General features: G+C 37.6%; 1 protein-coding gene across 2 annotated transcripts in view; it reads left to right on the top strand.

Moving 5' to 3' along the window:
• Cltc (clathrin heavy chain) overlaps positions 1-18238 on the top strand; it is a 63052-nt gene that overhangs the window by 29091 nt on the left and 15723 nt on the right. For both annotated transcript variants that reach the window (XM_031354824.1, XM_031354825.1), the window contains exons 7-17: positions 1587-1784; positions 2766-2966; positions 5762-5914; positions 6362-6484; positions 7925-8062; positions 8674-8838; positions 8922-9102; positions 10508-10671; positions 16132-16257; positions 16844-16986; positions 17252-17486. In XM_031354824.1, coding sequence (XP_031210684.1) covers positions 1587-1784; positions 2766-2966; positions 5762-5914; positions 6362-6484; positions 7925-8062; positions 8674-8838; positions 8922-9102; positions 10508-10671; positions 16132-16257; positions 16844-16986; positions 17252-17486 — 1827 coding nt within the window. The remainder of the gene's footprint in view (positions 1-1586; positions 1785-2765; positions 2967-5761; positions 5915-6361; positions 6485-7924; positions 8063-8673; positions 8839-8921; positions 9103-10507; positions 10672-16131; positions 16258-16843; positions 16987-17251; positions 17487-18238) is intronic.

Genomic DNA, 18238 nt, shown 5'->3' with positions numbered 1-18238 from the left:
AATCTTTTTTTTTTTTTTTTTTTTTTTTTTTTGGTTTTTCGAGACAGGGTTTCTCTGTGTAACCCTGGCTGTCCTGGAACTCACTCTGTAGGACCAGGCTGGCCTCGAACTCAGAAATCCGCCTGCCTCTGCCTCCCAAGTGCTGGGATTAAAGGCGTGCGCCACCACCACCCAGCGACAAAATCTTTTTAATACTGTCTCAGGGGAACTGTTTAGGTGCATTTACTTCTATTAATCAAAAGAAACAAATTGGGCTGTCGAGATGGCTCAGCAGGTAAGAGCACTGACTGCTCTTCCAAAGGTCCTGAGTTCGGATCCCAGCAACCACATGGTGGCTCACAACCACCCGTAATGAGATCTGATGCCCTCTTCTGGTTCATCTGAAGACAGCTACAGTGAATTACACTAGAGCAAGCAGGGCCGGAGTGAGCGGGCCAGCAGAGGTCTTGAGTTCAATTCCCAGCAGCCACACACATGATGGCTCACGGTCATCTGTACAGCTACAGTGTACTCATACACATAAAATAAATTTAAAAAAAAAATCTTCAAAAAAAAAAGGCAGTTTAATAATATGTCCATGGGATCCCTTTAAAAAAAAAAAAAATGAAGCAAATCTATAGGAAAAATCTGTTTCAGTTACAATTTGACAAACTCCTTTTTATAGTGTTTCTTTCCTATTATCCCTAGCACAGGATCTATCAGCTATAGAGATAAGACTTCTATCTGCATCCTATTTCCTAACTTCTTAAATATTACTGAATAGTTACTATCAGAAGGCCATATATTAAAATACCTATTGTGATATCTGAGAAGTTACCCAGTGGTTAGGTTATCATACAATTGATATCAGCTGTTCTGAATTTGGGATATTTGATTACTCTTCATATTACCTAGCAAGTATTTCTTACTCTGTGAGAGTATAGTAGTAAAATTAAGAAAAAAATGTGCCAGGAGGTTTCCTCAGGTGGTTAAAATTGTTGAAGCTAGTACTGTAGTGTCTGTCATTGACTGCTTTCCTCCAGATTAATACATACAGTCTTCCCCAAAGTAAACATCTCTCATTTAATCAGTCTTTGAAAAGTGATATGTTTATGATGAGACAATTCTGTCCCTTACCTCAGCTCCAGGCTCAGGTGCTTTGAGTCCCTGTAATGGGAGACTCTGTACTTGTAACGTTTTTGTCATACTGAGTTAAAGTTGCTTGCTGTCTCAGTTTCTTGTCTTTTTTAGGAAAGGGGCTTATCTTTATTTAATTGTATTTCTAGCCCATCCAAAGGTGGTTTTAAAAAGTAAGTAGCTCTCATCTCTTTGTTTAGTTGTGTCTCTGATGGGACAAAGGTCAAGAATGAGTGGGTTAGGGGTGATTTGAGAATGAGGAGGTGAGGAGCCTGGAGGGCTCTCTCTGCTACTGTGCTGGTGTTCAAGGTAAGGTTAACCTAGAGCTCCTTCTGTAATTTTACCATATACACTGTGACTGCTGATAGCCAAGGCTCAAAACAACCAAGTATCAGAATAGTCAGTCACCTTGTAACTTAATCTACACAGATTTAACATAATGCAACTATTCTCTTATGGTTAACCTGCAGGTCCTATCAGTTTGTGTGGAAGAGGAGAACATAATTCCTTACATCACCAATGTCCTACAAAATCCTGATTTGGCTCTGAGAATGGCTGTGCGGAACAACTTAGCTGGTGCTGAAGAACTCTTTGCCCGGAAGTTTAATGCTCTTTTTGCCCAGGGAAACTACTCAGAGGCTGCCAAGGTGGCTGCTAATGCCCCGAAGGTAAATAGTTATGAAATTAAAATTGCTTGAGATGTTCTTAATAGTCCTTATTTCTGATACTGCTAGAAGAAGAACCAGCTCTGTAAGATTAACTCCTTTCCAGTTACATTTTTCCTTAATAGACTATGAAAATTAATTCTCAGTATCTCTAGGTTTGGTATGTAAAAATGCAAAATCTTAGAAGGATATGTAGAGGTATAGACCTATAATTGATCTAAGCGGAATTATGTCTAGTTACTAAAATACAATACTCTTTGGGCTCATAATTGATGGCTTTCTATTTTAATTTGAACAGTTAATCAATAAATGGATGGTCTTGTAGTGTGTAGAATTGTCAGAATATGAGCAGAGGCCTTTACATTAGTTTATGTTGAACTGAATTGATAATTTGTGTTCCTAACTAGTGTTAGTTATGGAGTTTGTACTTATTGAACTTGATTTAATGACTAGTGGTTACTATTTCATGAATGTGCTTATCTTTTTTTCACCTTTAAATTATTTTTTTTATTTTTGAGATTTTAATATAATTACATCATTTTTCTTTTCTTCTTCCCTCCAAGCCCTCTCATGTACTCCTTTTTGCTTTCTTTCAAATTCATGATCTTTTTGTCATGATCATATTCATGTGTATATGAATATATTCCTAAATATATAAATATAACCTGCCCAGCCTGTAATCCTGCTTTCGTGTGTATATGTTTTCATGGCTGATCATTAGATAGTAGATAATCAATTGGTGTGGTCTTCCTTGGGGAAGACTATTTATGCTTATTTCACATGTTGACATAATCTGATTTTGAATTATTTTGTGTCATGGAACCAGAGATGTGAATCTTTGCACTATGTCCTGACTGTTTGAAATGTGGAGGCAATAGGTGAACCATGTGGTTCAGATTGACCTAGGACATGGAGGGTTGTTATGTCACTGGGTTGCTGAGGAGTCAGTCACTGAGGAATCTTTGACCTTTCTTTTTCTTAAAGGGAATCCTTCGTACTCCAGATACCATCCGTCGATTCCAGAGTGTCCCAGCTCAGCCAGGTCAAACCTCACCTCTACTTCAGTATTTTGGAATCCTTTTGGACCAGGGCCAGCTGAACAAATACGAGTCCTTAGAGTTATGTAGACCTGTACTTCAGCAAGGGCGGAAACAGCTTTTGGAGAAATGGCTGAAAGAAGATAAGGTACATTAATTTAAATTAATATAATTTTCCTTTGTTTAAATACCATGTTAGCAAGTTAAAATTGTTAGTTTCTACCAAAGTATCTCCCATCTGTTATTTGTTGCTTGTTTGAAACAAAACAAAACAAAACAAAACAAAACCAGACCTTGCTCTTTTAACACATGATCCAGGATTATGGCTTGGCAGTTAAACCTGTTAGGCTAGAAGTGAGTTACTACTGGTTTGGCCTTGGAAAAAATTAACATGAGAAGCTTCCTTCATTGTACAGGCATATTTGTCAGTGTATTTGACATTGCTTAATGTGTGATCTTCTACATCCCACACTTGATAATGCATGCCCAGTAGTTTCTGCTTGCTCTCTTTCTGTAAGAATTTATAAACTGTCATCAACATTGTAACTTTTGATGCTGGTAAACATACTTGGGTATGTGACAGCTAAGCTGGCTGTATTTAATATACTGAGGTTCTGTTTGACTGATTTCATAGAATATTAAGTGGTGTTAATATGAAAAAGTACTTAAAAGATTTTAAGTGGGAGTCTTTTGTAAAAATCTTGTTGTTTTTATATTATATTATATTTCAATATAAAATGTATTGCTTATCATTTACTAGCTTTCTGTGCTGTCAAATATATCTGTTTTTGGTTTTTCGAGACAGTGTTTCTCTGTGTAGCTCCGGCTGTCCTGGAACTCACTCTGTAGACCAGGCTGCCCTTGAACTCAGAAATCCACCTGCCTCTGCCTCCCAAGTGCTGGGATTAAAGGCATGCGCCACCACCGCCCGGCCCAAATATATCTTTTATATTCAGCACTTTATACTGTTTTGCAAAGCTCTTCTTTTTAATGGAAAGGAATGAAAAACAAGTAAAAAAATATTATTTGTAAGTCAACAAACAAGTTTTAAGCAATTTATAATCATTCTTTTTATACAGTTACACAAGAAAGCTTTCCTGCCTATCTGCCTAGAGTAACAGCTTGAATTGCCATGTTTTATGCCATTGTCAGGACTGAGGCAGCACTCTTGGAGTGATTACTCACCAAGATATGAAATCTTTCAACAACAGTGTGTGTTGGTGGCGTTGGCACATTCTAGAGTCTCGTTCCTGTTTCTTAGCCTGTCTTCTGCTAGTCTTGCCTTACAGGGTACTAGAGGGCAGTACTTCATCAGACTTGAGGCCTAGCACAAACCATTCTCTCGTAAAGAATAGCCAAGCTAACATTTTTGAAAGCTGTTCTAATTGTTTAACAGGATGGGAACAGCCACGATAACTGATGACCTATAGGGTATTAAGTTTTTGAATATTAGTACCTTTTGTTGGTAGTCATGGGGGCTCATTTGTAGTAAGGTTCATTCATTGTCCATTCGTTAGGATGTTCAGGTAAAATGTGTAGAATGACAGAACTTCTTTGAAGACATGAGTTTATAAAGGCTATTCTTTTTAAAAAGTTACCACTAGGACTCAAGAGATGGCTCAGTGGTTAAGACTACATACTGTTCTTGCAGAGGGTTCAAGTTAAATTCCCAGCACAAATGTCAGGCAGCTCATTGTTGCCTATAACTTCCATGGGAATCCGACAGCCTGCCCTCTTTAGTCTCTGGCATTCATGTGTGTATATGTACATAAACCCACACAGTGTGCATCATTAGCACTGTAGAGGCAGAGGCAGGCCGACTTAGTTTGAGGCCAGCTTGATCTACATAGTGAGATTTTTTGTTCCCATTCCCCTCACCAAAAGAAAGGAAAGAAAAAAGAATAAAGTAGAAAATTGGACTGGGGTTGTGGGTTAGTGGTATAGGACTAATTTAAGATAAAGCTGTAAGCTCAATTTCCAAAACTGCAAAAAAAAAAGAAAAACAGAAAAAAAAAGTAGAGAAATCATGTAAATCTTAGGAAGCTGATTTGAAGAGGCACCTGCTATACACTACATGGAAACTGTAAACTGTATCTATTTTACTTTGGAAATTTAGTGTCCTGCCTAGCCATTTCAAATCCTAAAGTTAATAAACAAAGATAAATTTTGACAGCTCTTAGGGCTCTTGAATTGTAAAGGTATATCCTAGTTTAAAAATTATCCCTATGGTTTTAAAGTAATCCTCCTGTAAGTAGGAAGCTATTGGCTTACTTTCTTCAATTAATTGATTTACTTCTTTAGAGACAATGAAGGCACAAGCAAGCTTTGTACTCTTTCCTTAGCTTCCCAAATGTTAATGTTCCAGGCCAACTGGCATTGTTGATTTTTATTGACAAGACTGCATCAAAAAGTTTATTACAGGGCTGCAGAGATAGCTTACTGGTTCAGATCCCCTATTATTCTTCTAGAGGACCTGAGTTCCGTTTCTAGCACCCATGTCATGGTTTATAATCACCTCCAACTCTAGCTCCAGGGGATATTATGTCCTCTTCTGCTCTTCGTGTGCACACACACAAATAAAAAAACTGTGACATCATTTTTGAAAAGTTGAAAAGATAGCTGTAATAGTTGAATATCTTAGTTAGATGTATAAGATTCTCCTGTTAAAGAACATGTACATTCTTAACAAGGTAGTAGGAAATACCTAAAAGCAAAATTTCAGCAGGCTAAAGCAAAATCCTTGTTTAAGGAGTAGTTCTGGGTAACTATACAGAGTCATTACTGTGAATATAGTATCCAGATTTTACTAGTCACAAACCCTGTATATTTACCTTTTTGGAAAATGAGTATCTTCTACATGAGTTATATTTATAGAGAAATGGTATCAACTATCATTTCTAAAAAGCAAATGGGTCACTAACAAAATTCTTTTTCCTTTGGCAGCTGGAATGTTCTGAAGAACTGGGTGATCTCGTAAAATCTGTGGACCCCACGTTGGCACTGAGTGTGTACCTCAGGGCTAATGTCCCCAATAAAGTCATCCAGTGCTTTGCAGAGACAGGCCAAGTCCAGAAGATTGTTTTATATGCTAAGAAAGTGAGTTCAGTGGGAAAAATTATCAACACAAGTTTATTAAAAACAAACAAAAAACCCCAGAAATTAGCCTTAACTTGATTGATTCAAAAATGAATCAATTGGTGAATTTCTTTAAACTTTGAATTACTTGGAAAAGCATAAAAAGTTCCCTCTTAACTGTCATATGCAGAGTTCATAGCTAGTGTTATACATGAAAGCAACTACAATTTTAAGATTGTGAAAGCATGTTAAATATGTGTTAGTTCAGTTTTTGAAATTGTCACTAATTGACAAGAAGTAATATAGCAAGTATGTCATTGCAATGGTCTTATTGAATGTGTAAAAGTATAAGTAGAGTTTTATAGTCACTAGTAATTCTCTAATAATATTTTATTATAGAAAAAACTTTAAATGCTTTATAAATGAAACTTTGTGGCATGATTGAATGAAGTCTTTGTCTATTTGTAGGTTGGATATACTCCAGACTGGATCTTTCTCCTGAGAAATGTCATGCGGATCAGTCCAGATCAAGGACAGCAGTTTGCTCAAATGTTAGTTCAGGATGAAGAGCCTCTTGCTGATATCACACAGGTAATGGCATCTTAAAACTCTGCTTCATGGAGTTGGACGTTTTGGGGAGTCTTTGTTTTACAAACTTTTCAGAAGAATAAATTAAACTTTCAGCTGACAGAATTTAAATTCGTGTGTGCCTACATGGATAAACTCTGAATATCTTACCACAACATATTTTATAAGAATAGGCATCAAGATATCATCTATAAATAGGTTTTAAATTCTAAATATTACTACAGGTAGAGGTGCACCATGGCATGTGTGCAGAGGTCAGAGGACAACCTGTGAGCACACTTTTGCATCCCGCTCAGGTAGTCGGCCTGCATACAAGTGCTTGTATGCTAGTCCACTGATCTAGTCACTTAATTCTTGTCACAGAAAAACTGTGTTTTGGTTTTAGTATATAATAACAGTAAATAGTACTTTTTTTTGTTTTGTTTGTTTTTTGTTTGTTTTGTTTTTTTGTTTTTTCGAGGCAGGGTTTCTTTGTGTAGCCCACTGTCCTGGAACTCACTCTGTAGACCAGGCTGGCTTCGAACTCAGAAATCCACCTGCCTCTGCCTCCCAAGTGCTGGGATTAAAGGTGTGTGCCACCACCGTGTATTTGTTGTTTTAAAATAAGATAAATACCAGTTAGTTTAGAGAAGGATATGTGAAAATTATATACTTTATTTTGGTCAAAAAGCCAAGGAGTAATATATATCAACAATAAAACACAGTGGTATCCTCCCTGGTCAGGGAGAAGGACAAAGAGAATGTGTAAGCCAATTTTTCATATTGTGTATCCTTCGGTTTTTTAAAACTTTTTTAAAACTGTAACTCGGAGAACTGAGTTTTCAATAACTTTTAGTTTGTTTTGACAGAGAGTCTCATTATATAGCTTTCTAATCCTGGAATTCATATGTAGACCAGGCTTGCTCTCTAATCCTGGTTTAGAACTTCCTAGTGCTGCTTCCTGAATACTGGCATTTATAGGTGTGAGCTGGCATGCCCATAAACCCGGCTTCTCCGGCAATTTAAATATGAGGGTAGGTTGTATAAGTACTATCTTTTAAATCTGGTCTTCAGGGTCTAGATGGATGGCTCAGCAGTGTAGAGCCCTTGCTGCTATCACAGAGGATCCAGGTTTGATTCCCAGCACACACATGGTGGCTCACAGACATCCTTCATTCTAGTTCTACTGCATATGTTGTCTTCTCTGGCCTATGTGAACACTAGGCATGCATGTGAAATACATGCAAAAAAACCCTCAAAGTATATGTGACATACTCATAAAATAAGTAAATATCAAAAAACAACTGGTAAAACTCATATTGTTCTTTGCATTTTAACATGACTTGCATACATGCACATGCACACTGTTATTTGTTCATATTTCCTCCACACTGATCACCCTTTTGGTCTTACAGCTCTTCCCCCTTCAGTACTATCTTTTATCTGATTTTTCTCTTTTAACAGATTGTGGATGTCTTTATGGAATACAATCTAATCCAACAATGCACTGCCTTCTTACTTGATGCTTTGAAGAATAATCGCCCCTCTGAAGGTCCTTTGCAGACGCGATTGCTTGAGATGAACCTTATGCATGCACCTCAAGTATGTGTTGTTGTTTTAGTTAGGATTTTTATTTCTGTGATTAAACACCATGACCAAAAGCAGCATGGGGAGGAAAGGGTTTATTTCACCTTAAAACTCTTCACTCCATCACTTAGGGAAGTCAGGGGTAAGAACCTGGAGGCAGGAATTGAGGCGAAGGCCATGGAGGAGCACTGCTCATTGGGTTGCTCAGTCTGTTTTTTGTAACCTAGGACTCCCTGTCTAAGGACGGTGTTTTTCCTGATGGGCTTTCCCCCTCCCCATCATTAGTCAAGAAAAGGCCCTACGGACTTGCCTAGAAGTAGTCTGTTAGAGCCATTTTCAAATTTGAGGTTCCCACTTCCAAGATGACCCTCGCCCGTGTCAAGGGCTACAAAAAATGTAGCCAGCAGAGTTGTTAATGCTTTTTAATCTTGCCTCCAATCCTGTTCTTGTGGTCGATTATGCAGAAGTTGAGATGCTTATTTCATAAGAAATTTAGCTAGTATTCTTTGTACTTGATACTTCTATTTTATTTATTCAGTATTCAGTCTCAAGGTATTTTGTGGGTATTGGTGTATGCTGACGTAAAGGAGAAGGAAAACAGCCTCATCCTGTCTGTGGTTTTCTAGGTTGCAGATGCCATTCTCGGGAATCAGATGTTCACCCACTATGACCGGGCTCATATCGCCCAGCTGTGTGAGAAGGCGGGCCTGCTGCAACGTGCATTAGAACACTTTACCGATTTATATGATATAAAACGTGCAGTTGTTCATACCCATCTTCTTAACCCTGAGGTATTTTTTTCTTACCTGTTGTGATAAGTCAGTGTGTTTATACTAAGTGATAGTAAATTATTAATTTATTTTTTTTCCTCTAGTGGTTAGTGAATTACTTTGGGTCCTTATCAGTTGAAGATTCCCTAGAATGTCTCAGAGCCATGCTGTCTGCTAATATTCGTCAAAATCTACAGATCTGTGTTCAAGTGGCTTCTAAATATCATGAACAGCTGTCAACTCAGTCTCTGATTGAACTCTTTGAATCATTCAAGAGTTTTGAAGGTAATTAGGAATGTTAGAATTGGTACAAGAGACATAACCAGTCAAGCTGTTGGAAATTGTCTTTTTGAAAAACATTTTTATGGGCCATGTCCTCTGTGCATGGGATCCTAGAGAGATACAGTGTAGTAGAACACCTGCTTGGATATTTTATGAACTAAAAGCAGATATTTAGGATAAGAAATGTATTGTCTTATGTTAGTTGCATAAAATGAAAATACTGATGACTAATTACAGTAATATTGCAAGCACAGCTCTGACTATTATAATAGTGAACATTTCTCATAAGGGCATTTTGTGCCCCATTAGCCCAGCATTGCTTCTCTGCCTTGATCCTGGAAATGCTTCTAGCTGGGTGACTGCTTAACTATGTGGCTGCTGCCCTGTGTGTGCATCCACTTAGCATGTACTACGTCACAGCAGCATCAGTTCCACAGACTGTGTTGGGTTAATCACTTGTTAGGTGGCTCTTAGGATCACCAGCTCAATCATGGTCTGTCCTTAACCTTCTATCTATCTTTGTAGTGTGGTGCTCTGGATAGAAGGGATAGGATATGCAAGTCTGGCAGTTTCTTTTGATTTTGTTTGCTAACAGAATGTTGCTACTGGCCTCATGTAGACAGTTAAAAGTCAATTAAATAAATAAAATATAATTGAAAGTTTCTAGAGTTAATCTAGCTGCTCTTGAGGTGAGCCATAGGAGGTTAGTTGCTGACGCGAATAATATAGGTCATCACTGCAGAAAGTTCTTATGGACAGCTCCACACTAAAGTTTTTGAAACTGCTTTTACATTTCTGTCTTTTGTGGAAAGACATCTAGTATGTGATACTTCATTTAAAGTCTCATGAAATGTGGTGTAAAATTTTGAAAACTTTAGAGCCAGGCATAGTGGCCACTTTTCTGTATTTTAGAACTCAGAAAAATGAGGCGGGTGGATGGCAGATTCAAGGACAGCCTGAACTAGATAACAAATCCTCTCAAAAACTAAACATAGAAAGATACTTTAAACAGACTTTTCTGTTCTGTAGGGGTTGAAATTTATATCTGTTTAATTCAAGTGGTTTCTGGATTAATTTACATTCTTACTGAACTTTTAAAGCAGCCAACTTATTAGGAACACTTACTGTAAACATGACTTCTAATTGCTTAATTTTAGTTCTGTCATTCTCAAAAGTATAGCCAGGCTTGATGGCACATGTTTTTAATCTTAGCACTTTAGAGTCAGAGACAGGATGATCAGAGTTTGTGGCCAGTCTGGCTAACACAGCAAAATCAGGACAGCCAGGACTCCATAAAGAGACCAGGGTTACACAGTGAGACCTTGTCTCAAAGCAAAGAAAGAAAGAAACAAACAAACAAGAAAACATGCCTATGTTCCTTAATTTCAGTTACTTTTGTTTCTTTAAGGTCTCTTTTATTTTCTGGGGTCCATTGTTAACTTTAGTCAGGACCCAGATGTGCACTTTAAATACATTCAGGCGGCTTGCAAGACTGGACAAATCAAAGAAGTAGAAAGAATCTGCAGAGAAAGCAACTGCTATGATCCCGAGCGAGTCAAGAATTTTCTCAAGGTAAGTGGCTTTGAGCTACTTGCTTCTGGATTGATTTAAGGTCAGCAGTTCTACAAGGGTTCATTCATGCTTGAAAATATTTTTATTACATTTGAAAATCTTAGCATTCTCAAATTCTGTGCTGGGTTGTTTTTTCTTAACTTAATACTCTGTGGTTTCTCAAGAAATAAGGAAGGAAATTAGTAAGTAGTACCTAAGAATGACCATCTGTTTAAAAAGAAGGAAAAACAGTTTCATTTTCAAAGAACTTCCTTTTTTTTTTTTTTTTTAATTTTCAAAAGACACATTTCTTTTTTCTTTTTTCCTTTGTGACAGGGTCTTACTTTGTAGCCCTGGCTGTTCTAGAACTCAGTATGTAGACCAGCCTGGAGATCTGCCTGTCCCTGCCTCCTGAGTGCTGGTGATTAAAGATGTGTGCCACTATGGCTGGTTTAAGAAAAACATAGTTTGAAGTTGTTCTTGATCACATTTTAGAATATTCAGCTCTTTTGCCAGGTGGTGACACATACCTGTAATGTGTACATTATTAATATGTACAACAAGAGCTGGGTGGCTTCTAGTCCTTAGAAGGCTTTGATTCTTTAATTTTTTTTTTAAGATACAATTGGTGATTTTAGTTTTTTACTGCTGTAAAAATTTTTGTGTGGGGAGAAGAATGTGCATAGGAGTAGTTCTCACCTTCCATCATGGAAGGCCCCGGGATCAAACTCACATCTTCACATTTGTCACAACTGCCCTTAGTCTTTGAATCACCTTTCCTATTTTTTTGAGATAGTCTTACTTTACAGTGTGTAGGCTGGCCTTGGGTGTATAATAACCCTGCATCTTCCAGAAGGTATCATTCTTGGCTTAGGTTTCTTATATTTTACTCTTCAGTTTGTTTTAAACATTTATTTATGTTTTCATTTTGTGTTTTGTGATGGTGTTTCTGTGCCCAGTACATGGAGGTCAGAGGTCAACTCTTGGGCGTCAGTTCTGTCTTTGCATCATGTAGTTAGTGGGTCTAGAACCCAGAATGTGAGTCTCCATATAAACGTCTTTACCTACTGAGCCATCTTCCAGCCTCTGTTTTAGATGCTTTTATTTTCCAGTTTATCTTTAGCATCATTTTCAGGATCCTTTATTGTAGGCTAAGAAAACATCTAGGTTTACTTCTAGCATCAAATCTGTCTGAATCCAGAAATGAACTGGTAAATCATAATTTATAAACCAAGTGGGATCAAGATAAATTGGCTTTGTGACACATGAATTGGGTTGGAGAGAGTAAAGGCTGTCTGTGTTGGAGTGAAGAGTAATGTTTTAAAGAATGCTGAGCTTGAGAATAGTAAAAGCTATTAGATTGTTTAACTTTGCCTGTTGACACTATTTTCATACCGGTTATTTTATGGAGAAAAATAAAAATTTGCAGCTATCTATGAAAGATGAGAAAAATTCTAAAACCCACAGAGATGTGTCCACTGTCACACATATGAAATTATTTTACTTTTGTTTTCTAGGAGAATTGTATTACATGGAATTTGTATGTCCTGCCTCTCTACCTATGTAGTTTATAGCTGTATCAGCTGATATTCTTTTGAATTTATCTGGGCTCTGTGTTACATAGCCTAACCCAGAGGGGTTTTTATGTACCAAAATAGTTAAAATGATGAAATTGTCTTATGTTGTCAAATGAAAGATAAACTTTCCCCTTTGCATATAACTATTAGTCCATCTTAGCCACCTATGTTTTCTGGGCAGCCTAGCCAGCATGATAATGTCAAACTTTGTAGGGTTTCCAAGAAACTTGCCAAATGCAAGGAATTGTTGGTTGTGCCGCTGATGCACCCACACCATCTAACAGGACAAAGCTCGCTTCTTCTGGTGTATTGGCAAGGTTTATGAGGCTTTTTGATTTTTTTTTTTTAAGATTTATTTATTCTTATGTATATGAGTATACACTGTAGCTGTACAGTTAGTTGTGAGCCTTCATCTGGTTGTTGGGAATTGACTTTAGGACCTCTGCTCACTCTGGTCAACCCCTCTCACTCCGGTAGACCCCGCCCGCTCCGGCCCAAAGATTTATTTATTATTATAAATAAGTACACTGTAGCTATCTTCAGACATACCAGAAGAGGGCGTCAGATATCATTACTGGTGGTGTGAGGCACCATGTGGTTGCTGGGATTTGAACTCAGGACCTTTGGAAGAGCATGACCTTCGGAAGTGCTCTTACCCGCTGAGCCTTGTTTTTATTTTTTAATACTACTTAAAACATGGCTTCTTAGTTGAATTTTTCTTTTGTAATTGAACTCTTTTCTTTAAATTTGTTTAGCCTTACGAGACAATGTTTATCTTTTTTTTTTTTAAGATTTATTTATTGTTATATGTAAGTATACTGTAGCTGTCCTCAGACACACGAGAAGAAGGCGTCAGATCTCATTATGGGTGGTTGTGAGCCACCATGTGGTTGCTGGGATTTGAACTCAGGACCTTTGGAAGAACAGTCAGTGTTCTTACCTACTGAGCCATCTTGCCAGCCCTTGAGTTATCTTTTATGTTAAAGCAGAAGTAAACTTAACTATTACAACTTGAGTATGAATTCTCAAGATTAAAGAAGCAATTCTTTAATTCTTTAATATTTAAGTTAAACAAAGAATTCCACACCACAGACAGACAGACTGAGTCAGAGGGACCTGGAGTTTGAGGCCAATCTGCTGTATATATGGCCTATCTCAAAAAATTGATTTTAATGAATAAATAGAACAGTATAATATAGTACAATTTGAGACAATGCAAAAACAATAGCTTATGTGGACTAGAGTTAGGGGTACTTTCTTACCTGTAGTCCTAGCTCTTAGAAACCGAAGGCAGGAAGATTATGAGTACAAAGCTAGCATGAGCAACATGCTGAGATGATGTCTGGAGAAAAACAAATAAACAAACAAAAACAAACCAACTACCCTGTGAAGGATGAGATAGCCTGCCTAAGTTTCTCTTAGAACCTACAGAAAGGTTAAAGTACCTACAAAGAATTCCAAATGATGTTGTTAGCATTATTTAACACCAAGAGTGTCTTTGTAACTCTTTTTACTGTGAAGGTATTTCAGACCCACTGTCTCCACCTTGCTCCCTTTTTCTTTATGCCATGCTTTGTCTCTTGCAATTGCCTCAGTCTCCCTGGATGACTCGCTGTTGCTAGCATTTGACTGGTGGAAGCTTTGTGTTTGCCCTAGACTGGTTTTGTTTTTGTTTTTGTTTTTCTCTCTTAAGACCTTCATGGCTTGCTCCTTGACCTTCAGGTTTCTGACCAAATGTCATGAGAGGTTTTTCTCAAGTTACTCTACCTAAAATAGAAACTACTAGGGTTAGTGAACTAGCTCGGTCAGTAAAGTGCTTGCCTTGCAAGCCTGGGTTAGATTCCAGAACCCAGGAGAGAATGGTATATATGGTACCTCAGGCTTGTAGCCCTGGCCCAGGTGGATCCCTTGGTGTGCTCCAAGCCAGTGAAAAGACTGTTGTAAGTCAGGTGAACAGTGTTCCTGAGGAATGATACCTAAAGTCGTCTGCCCTCCACATACATAGCAAACAAATCGTAGGATATCTGGACACAGTTCCTCCTCGATTTCCCCACTTTGCTTCTACGGTAATACTCTCTGCTGTGAAGGAAGCCTGGCCCTTTCCAACTCTGAGGCAGTTTCCATGATACACAAGATTGCTTACAATAGTTGTTAAATTTGTGTTGTAGAAGACTTGTACATGTATTTACCCAATTCCAATTTTTGTCTTAAAACGGTTGCTAGCAATAATGGTTAATAGCTTGGTAAATGGTTTAAAATGTATAGATAGCACGGGGCTGGAGAGATGGCTCACCAGTTACCAGCTCTTGCTGCTCTTCCAGAGGACTTAAATTCATTTCCCAGGCCCTGTGTGTTGGCTTGTTCATAAAGTACCTGCAATTCCGGGTGCATCCAATGTTTCTGGCCCTTGTGGGCTCTTGTATTCATGTGCACATCACCATACACATAATTAAAGATAAAATATTTAGAAATGTATAGCATTAGTTTTATGCATGGACTGTTGTGTAAGTTTAGATAAACAGGAAAACACCATAGTTCTAGTCAGAAATGAACTAGCTAAGTAATCTGCTTGCATGTTTTCCTCTAGTTGATGAAACTTGTGTTTTATGTGCACAGAAGACTAATGTGATCCACTGAGGTTTTTTTAATGTTTATTTAGGAGGATCAATTGACCTGGAAACTTTACATTTGGAGAAGCATCCATTCTTTCTAGAAACAATTGTAGCAGCCATTAGTACAGTGTTTTCCATTTGTGAAATAAGTCCTCACATGCTTTGACTTTCTTTAATGTGAACAGCCTACAGTTAGACTTTCATTTCACATTTTTAGCAATTTTCATTTTTTTAAATTTATCATAGCTCACAAACTTTTCTTGATATTTTCTGAACTTTTCATGGATTAATCTTCATGTGATTTATAATTGGGTGGCTAGAGCCTCATCTTAATTTTTTTTTTTTATTGGCTGATGTTACTCAGTGGTGGATTACTTTTCTAGTCTAGTCCCCAGTACTTGGGGGGTCGGGGAGGAGACCAGACTCCCAACCCCCAGGGCATTCAGTTCTAACCTTTAAAAGGAGTGGCTACCATTGGGGAAAGTCCTATCCTGCTTAGTATGTATTTCTTTGGTCAACTCTTAGAGGAATCATTTATTGAGGAATGTGTCGCTGTGTATAAATGAATTCCTGATGGAAACTGTTGTTTTTTGTGCTGTTCCTTATGTCTGTGGAATATAACAGGACATGTATCAGGTAATTGCCCACACAGGTCTTACCCTTACCTGCGTGTCTATAACATCTCTGTCAGTCTATAAGTAGGACTGTAGCTTCGTCTCTGTAATGGTAAAGCAATGGGCAATTTAAAGATGTCTTTTCTTTAAATTCTTTGGTGTGTTTACTTCATGGCCATTATCACAGTGTTCTCTGTAGATTTAATTATAATAGATTTTTAGAGGCTGGGTGTTTGGTATTTTTAGAGCTTGGTTTGGGGGAGGACTAGAAAATAAATCAATAGTTTGAAACAAATGTGAGCATTTGTGCCACCAATGTGAGAATGTTACTAAATCAACTGCCAAATTGAGTTGGAATGTCTTTTATTAGTGAAAGTCCGTATGAAGTGATTTTTATAAACCTGCATACTGCTGCTGGTGGCTCACAGTTGTAATTTGTTAATTTCTTTATTAAGGCTGTGATGGGAAGGGCTTGATGTTTTGTGTGTGAATCTATGCTGTACTTAGTAAAATGTATTGAAATGGGAGGTGGACACACAGCCTTGGGGTCATTTGTTTCTTTTAACAGAAGAGCTACATTTATGTAAGCCTCTCCCATCAGCACAGAAAGGATTCTCATGTTTTAATTCATACAATGAGGAAATTAAAATTTCTTTTTTATTTTTTCCCCCTTTTTAGGAGGCAAAACTAACAGATCAGTTGCCACTTATCATCGTCTGTGATCGGTTTGACTTTGTCCATGACCTGGTGCTGTATTTATACAGAAATAACCTTCAGAAGTATATAGAGATCTATGTCCAGAAGGTAAGCACTTTGGTACTTAGATAATTTAAATATTATCACTCAGTATTTGGAATTCTTCTCATTGTGCCTGGTAAGAGTGGTCTGCTAGAGTAGCTTTCCATGATTTTCCTCAGCTCAGTCTTTTCTTGGATTACAATTTTATATCCATGCCAGAATATGAAGTGTGAGAGATACTGTAGTCTAAAGGATTGAAAAGTCTGGGAACCAAGCTGAAAGCACATGGCTTAAATTAGGTATTGGAGACTTTTAATCAACTTCAGGATATTCTCTTGATGCCTTAGTGCTTAGTGATCTTCCATAGTCATTTTTGCTGTTGTTATTTTTGTTATTTTGCGTTTGGAGCGATCCTTAGGTAGAACTGAGTAACCATAGCAACATGGGAGACCACAGGGCGATGCTCCCTGCTTATGAGACTGCTAGGTCTGTCTAACTAGACTTTTCTGTCATCTGACCATAATTTTAGATTTATAGTTTATTACTAATTTTTAAAAACAGAACTTTCAAAAGAAATGGTCCTTATGTTTTTCACTCAGTTTTGCTTATTAATATAATGGTATTCTTTTTACTTTCTCTTTTTCAAACATAGGTAAATCCAAGTCGACTTCCTGTGGTTATTGGAGGATTGCTGGATGTTGACTGCTCTGAAGATGTCATTAAAAATTTGATTCTTGTTGTGAGAGGTCAATTCTCTACTGATGAGCTTGTTGCTGAAGTTGAAAAAAGAAACAGGTGTAGCACTGTTTTCTCTCCATTATAACACATAAGTTTGTAGCTCCTAGTAGTGTGGAAGAGTTGAAATACAGCTGACTGAGTGTGGCTACTCAGGACTTGGGTTAATCATGGAGGCAGCTGACAGAAGGGTAACACACTCACTGTTAGAGTTGAAAGATTTTTGTTTCTTTTTTTTTTCCCTGAAATGTGACTATATTTGTATAGTTCTGAGGAGACTGTGCTGTTTTTAACACAGAGTGTCTGGTTCTGATGTTTTTACTAGACTGAAGCTGCTTCTTCCTTGGCTTGAGGCTAGAATTCATGAGGGCTGTGAGGAGCCTGCTACTCACAATGCATTAGCCAAAATATACATTGACAGTAACAACAACCCAGAGAGATTTCTTCGTGAAAACCCTTATTATGACAGTCGTGTTGTTGGGAAGTACTGTGAGAAGAGAGACCCACATCTGGCTTGTGTCGCTTATGAACGTGGCCAGTGTGACCTGGAACTCATCAATGTAAGTACTGCTTGCTAAGTGTGTAGAGGCATCTGTATATCTTTAACTAGTTGTATTTCCAGTCAGCAAATTTTGAGATTCTATAATGATTTTTTATTTAATGCAGAACAGTTTTAGGCAGATGTGTGCTTTTTTAAAACTTTATTTGGAAATAGTAAACCTAAGTCTATATACACTCTCTCCTGACCTGGCATGTATTAGCTTTGTTTGTGTTCTTGTACACTGTCACACATACCTTACCATAAGCATTTTAACTATGTTACATACCTCATGGATTTGCATCCATTTGGGTTCTACTTTCTAAGAATGAAGAAGTATCTTTATATAGGTACTAGCAACAATCGGATATTAACAAGATACTTTAAAAAGCTTGTTGTTGTCAGGGTTTTCTCTAGTTTAGGACCACAATTGTATTCACTCTCTAGCCTCTTTATTCTAAATCAGTTCTTGGAAATTTGTTTTTGTTTGTTTGTTTATTTTGTTCTTACATGATCGATACCTTTGCTAAAACTCATTTTTTATTTGTGTTTTGTTTTTTGGTGAAATAAGTGCATAACCAGATTTTGCACTGTAAAGTGAACATCTAAGTGGTTTTCAGTGAGTTCAGTGTTGCAAAATCACCACTCTTACTCATTTTCCAGGCTCTCTTCACTGAGAAAGGAGACCCTCTTTTCAGTAAATCTCCAGACACCCCCTTCCCATAGAACCTCACACCTGCCAAACCATACCCAACCCCAGTGGATTTCCCTGAT

The sequence above is a fragment of the Mastomys coucha genome, unplaced genomic scaffold (assembly GCF_008632895.1).
Source record: "Mastomys coucha isolate ucsf_1 unplaced genomic scaffold, UCSF_Mcou_1 pScaffold5, whole genome shotgun sequence".
NCBI classification, from domain to species: Eukaryota; Metazoa; Chordata; class Mammalia; order Rodentia; family Muridae; genus Mastomys; species Mastomys coucha.
The sequence above is the reverse complement of the archived record's forward strand: the minus strand, read 5'-3'. Positions and strand labels throughout refer to the sequence as shown.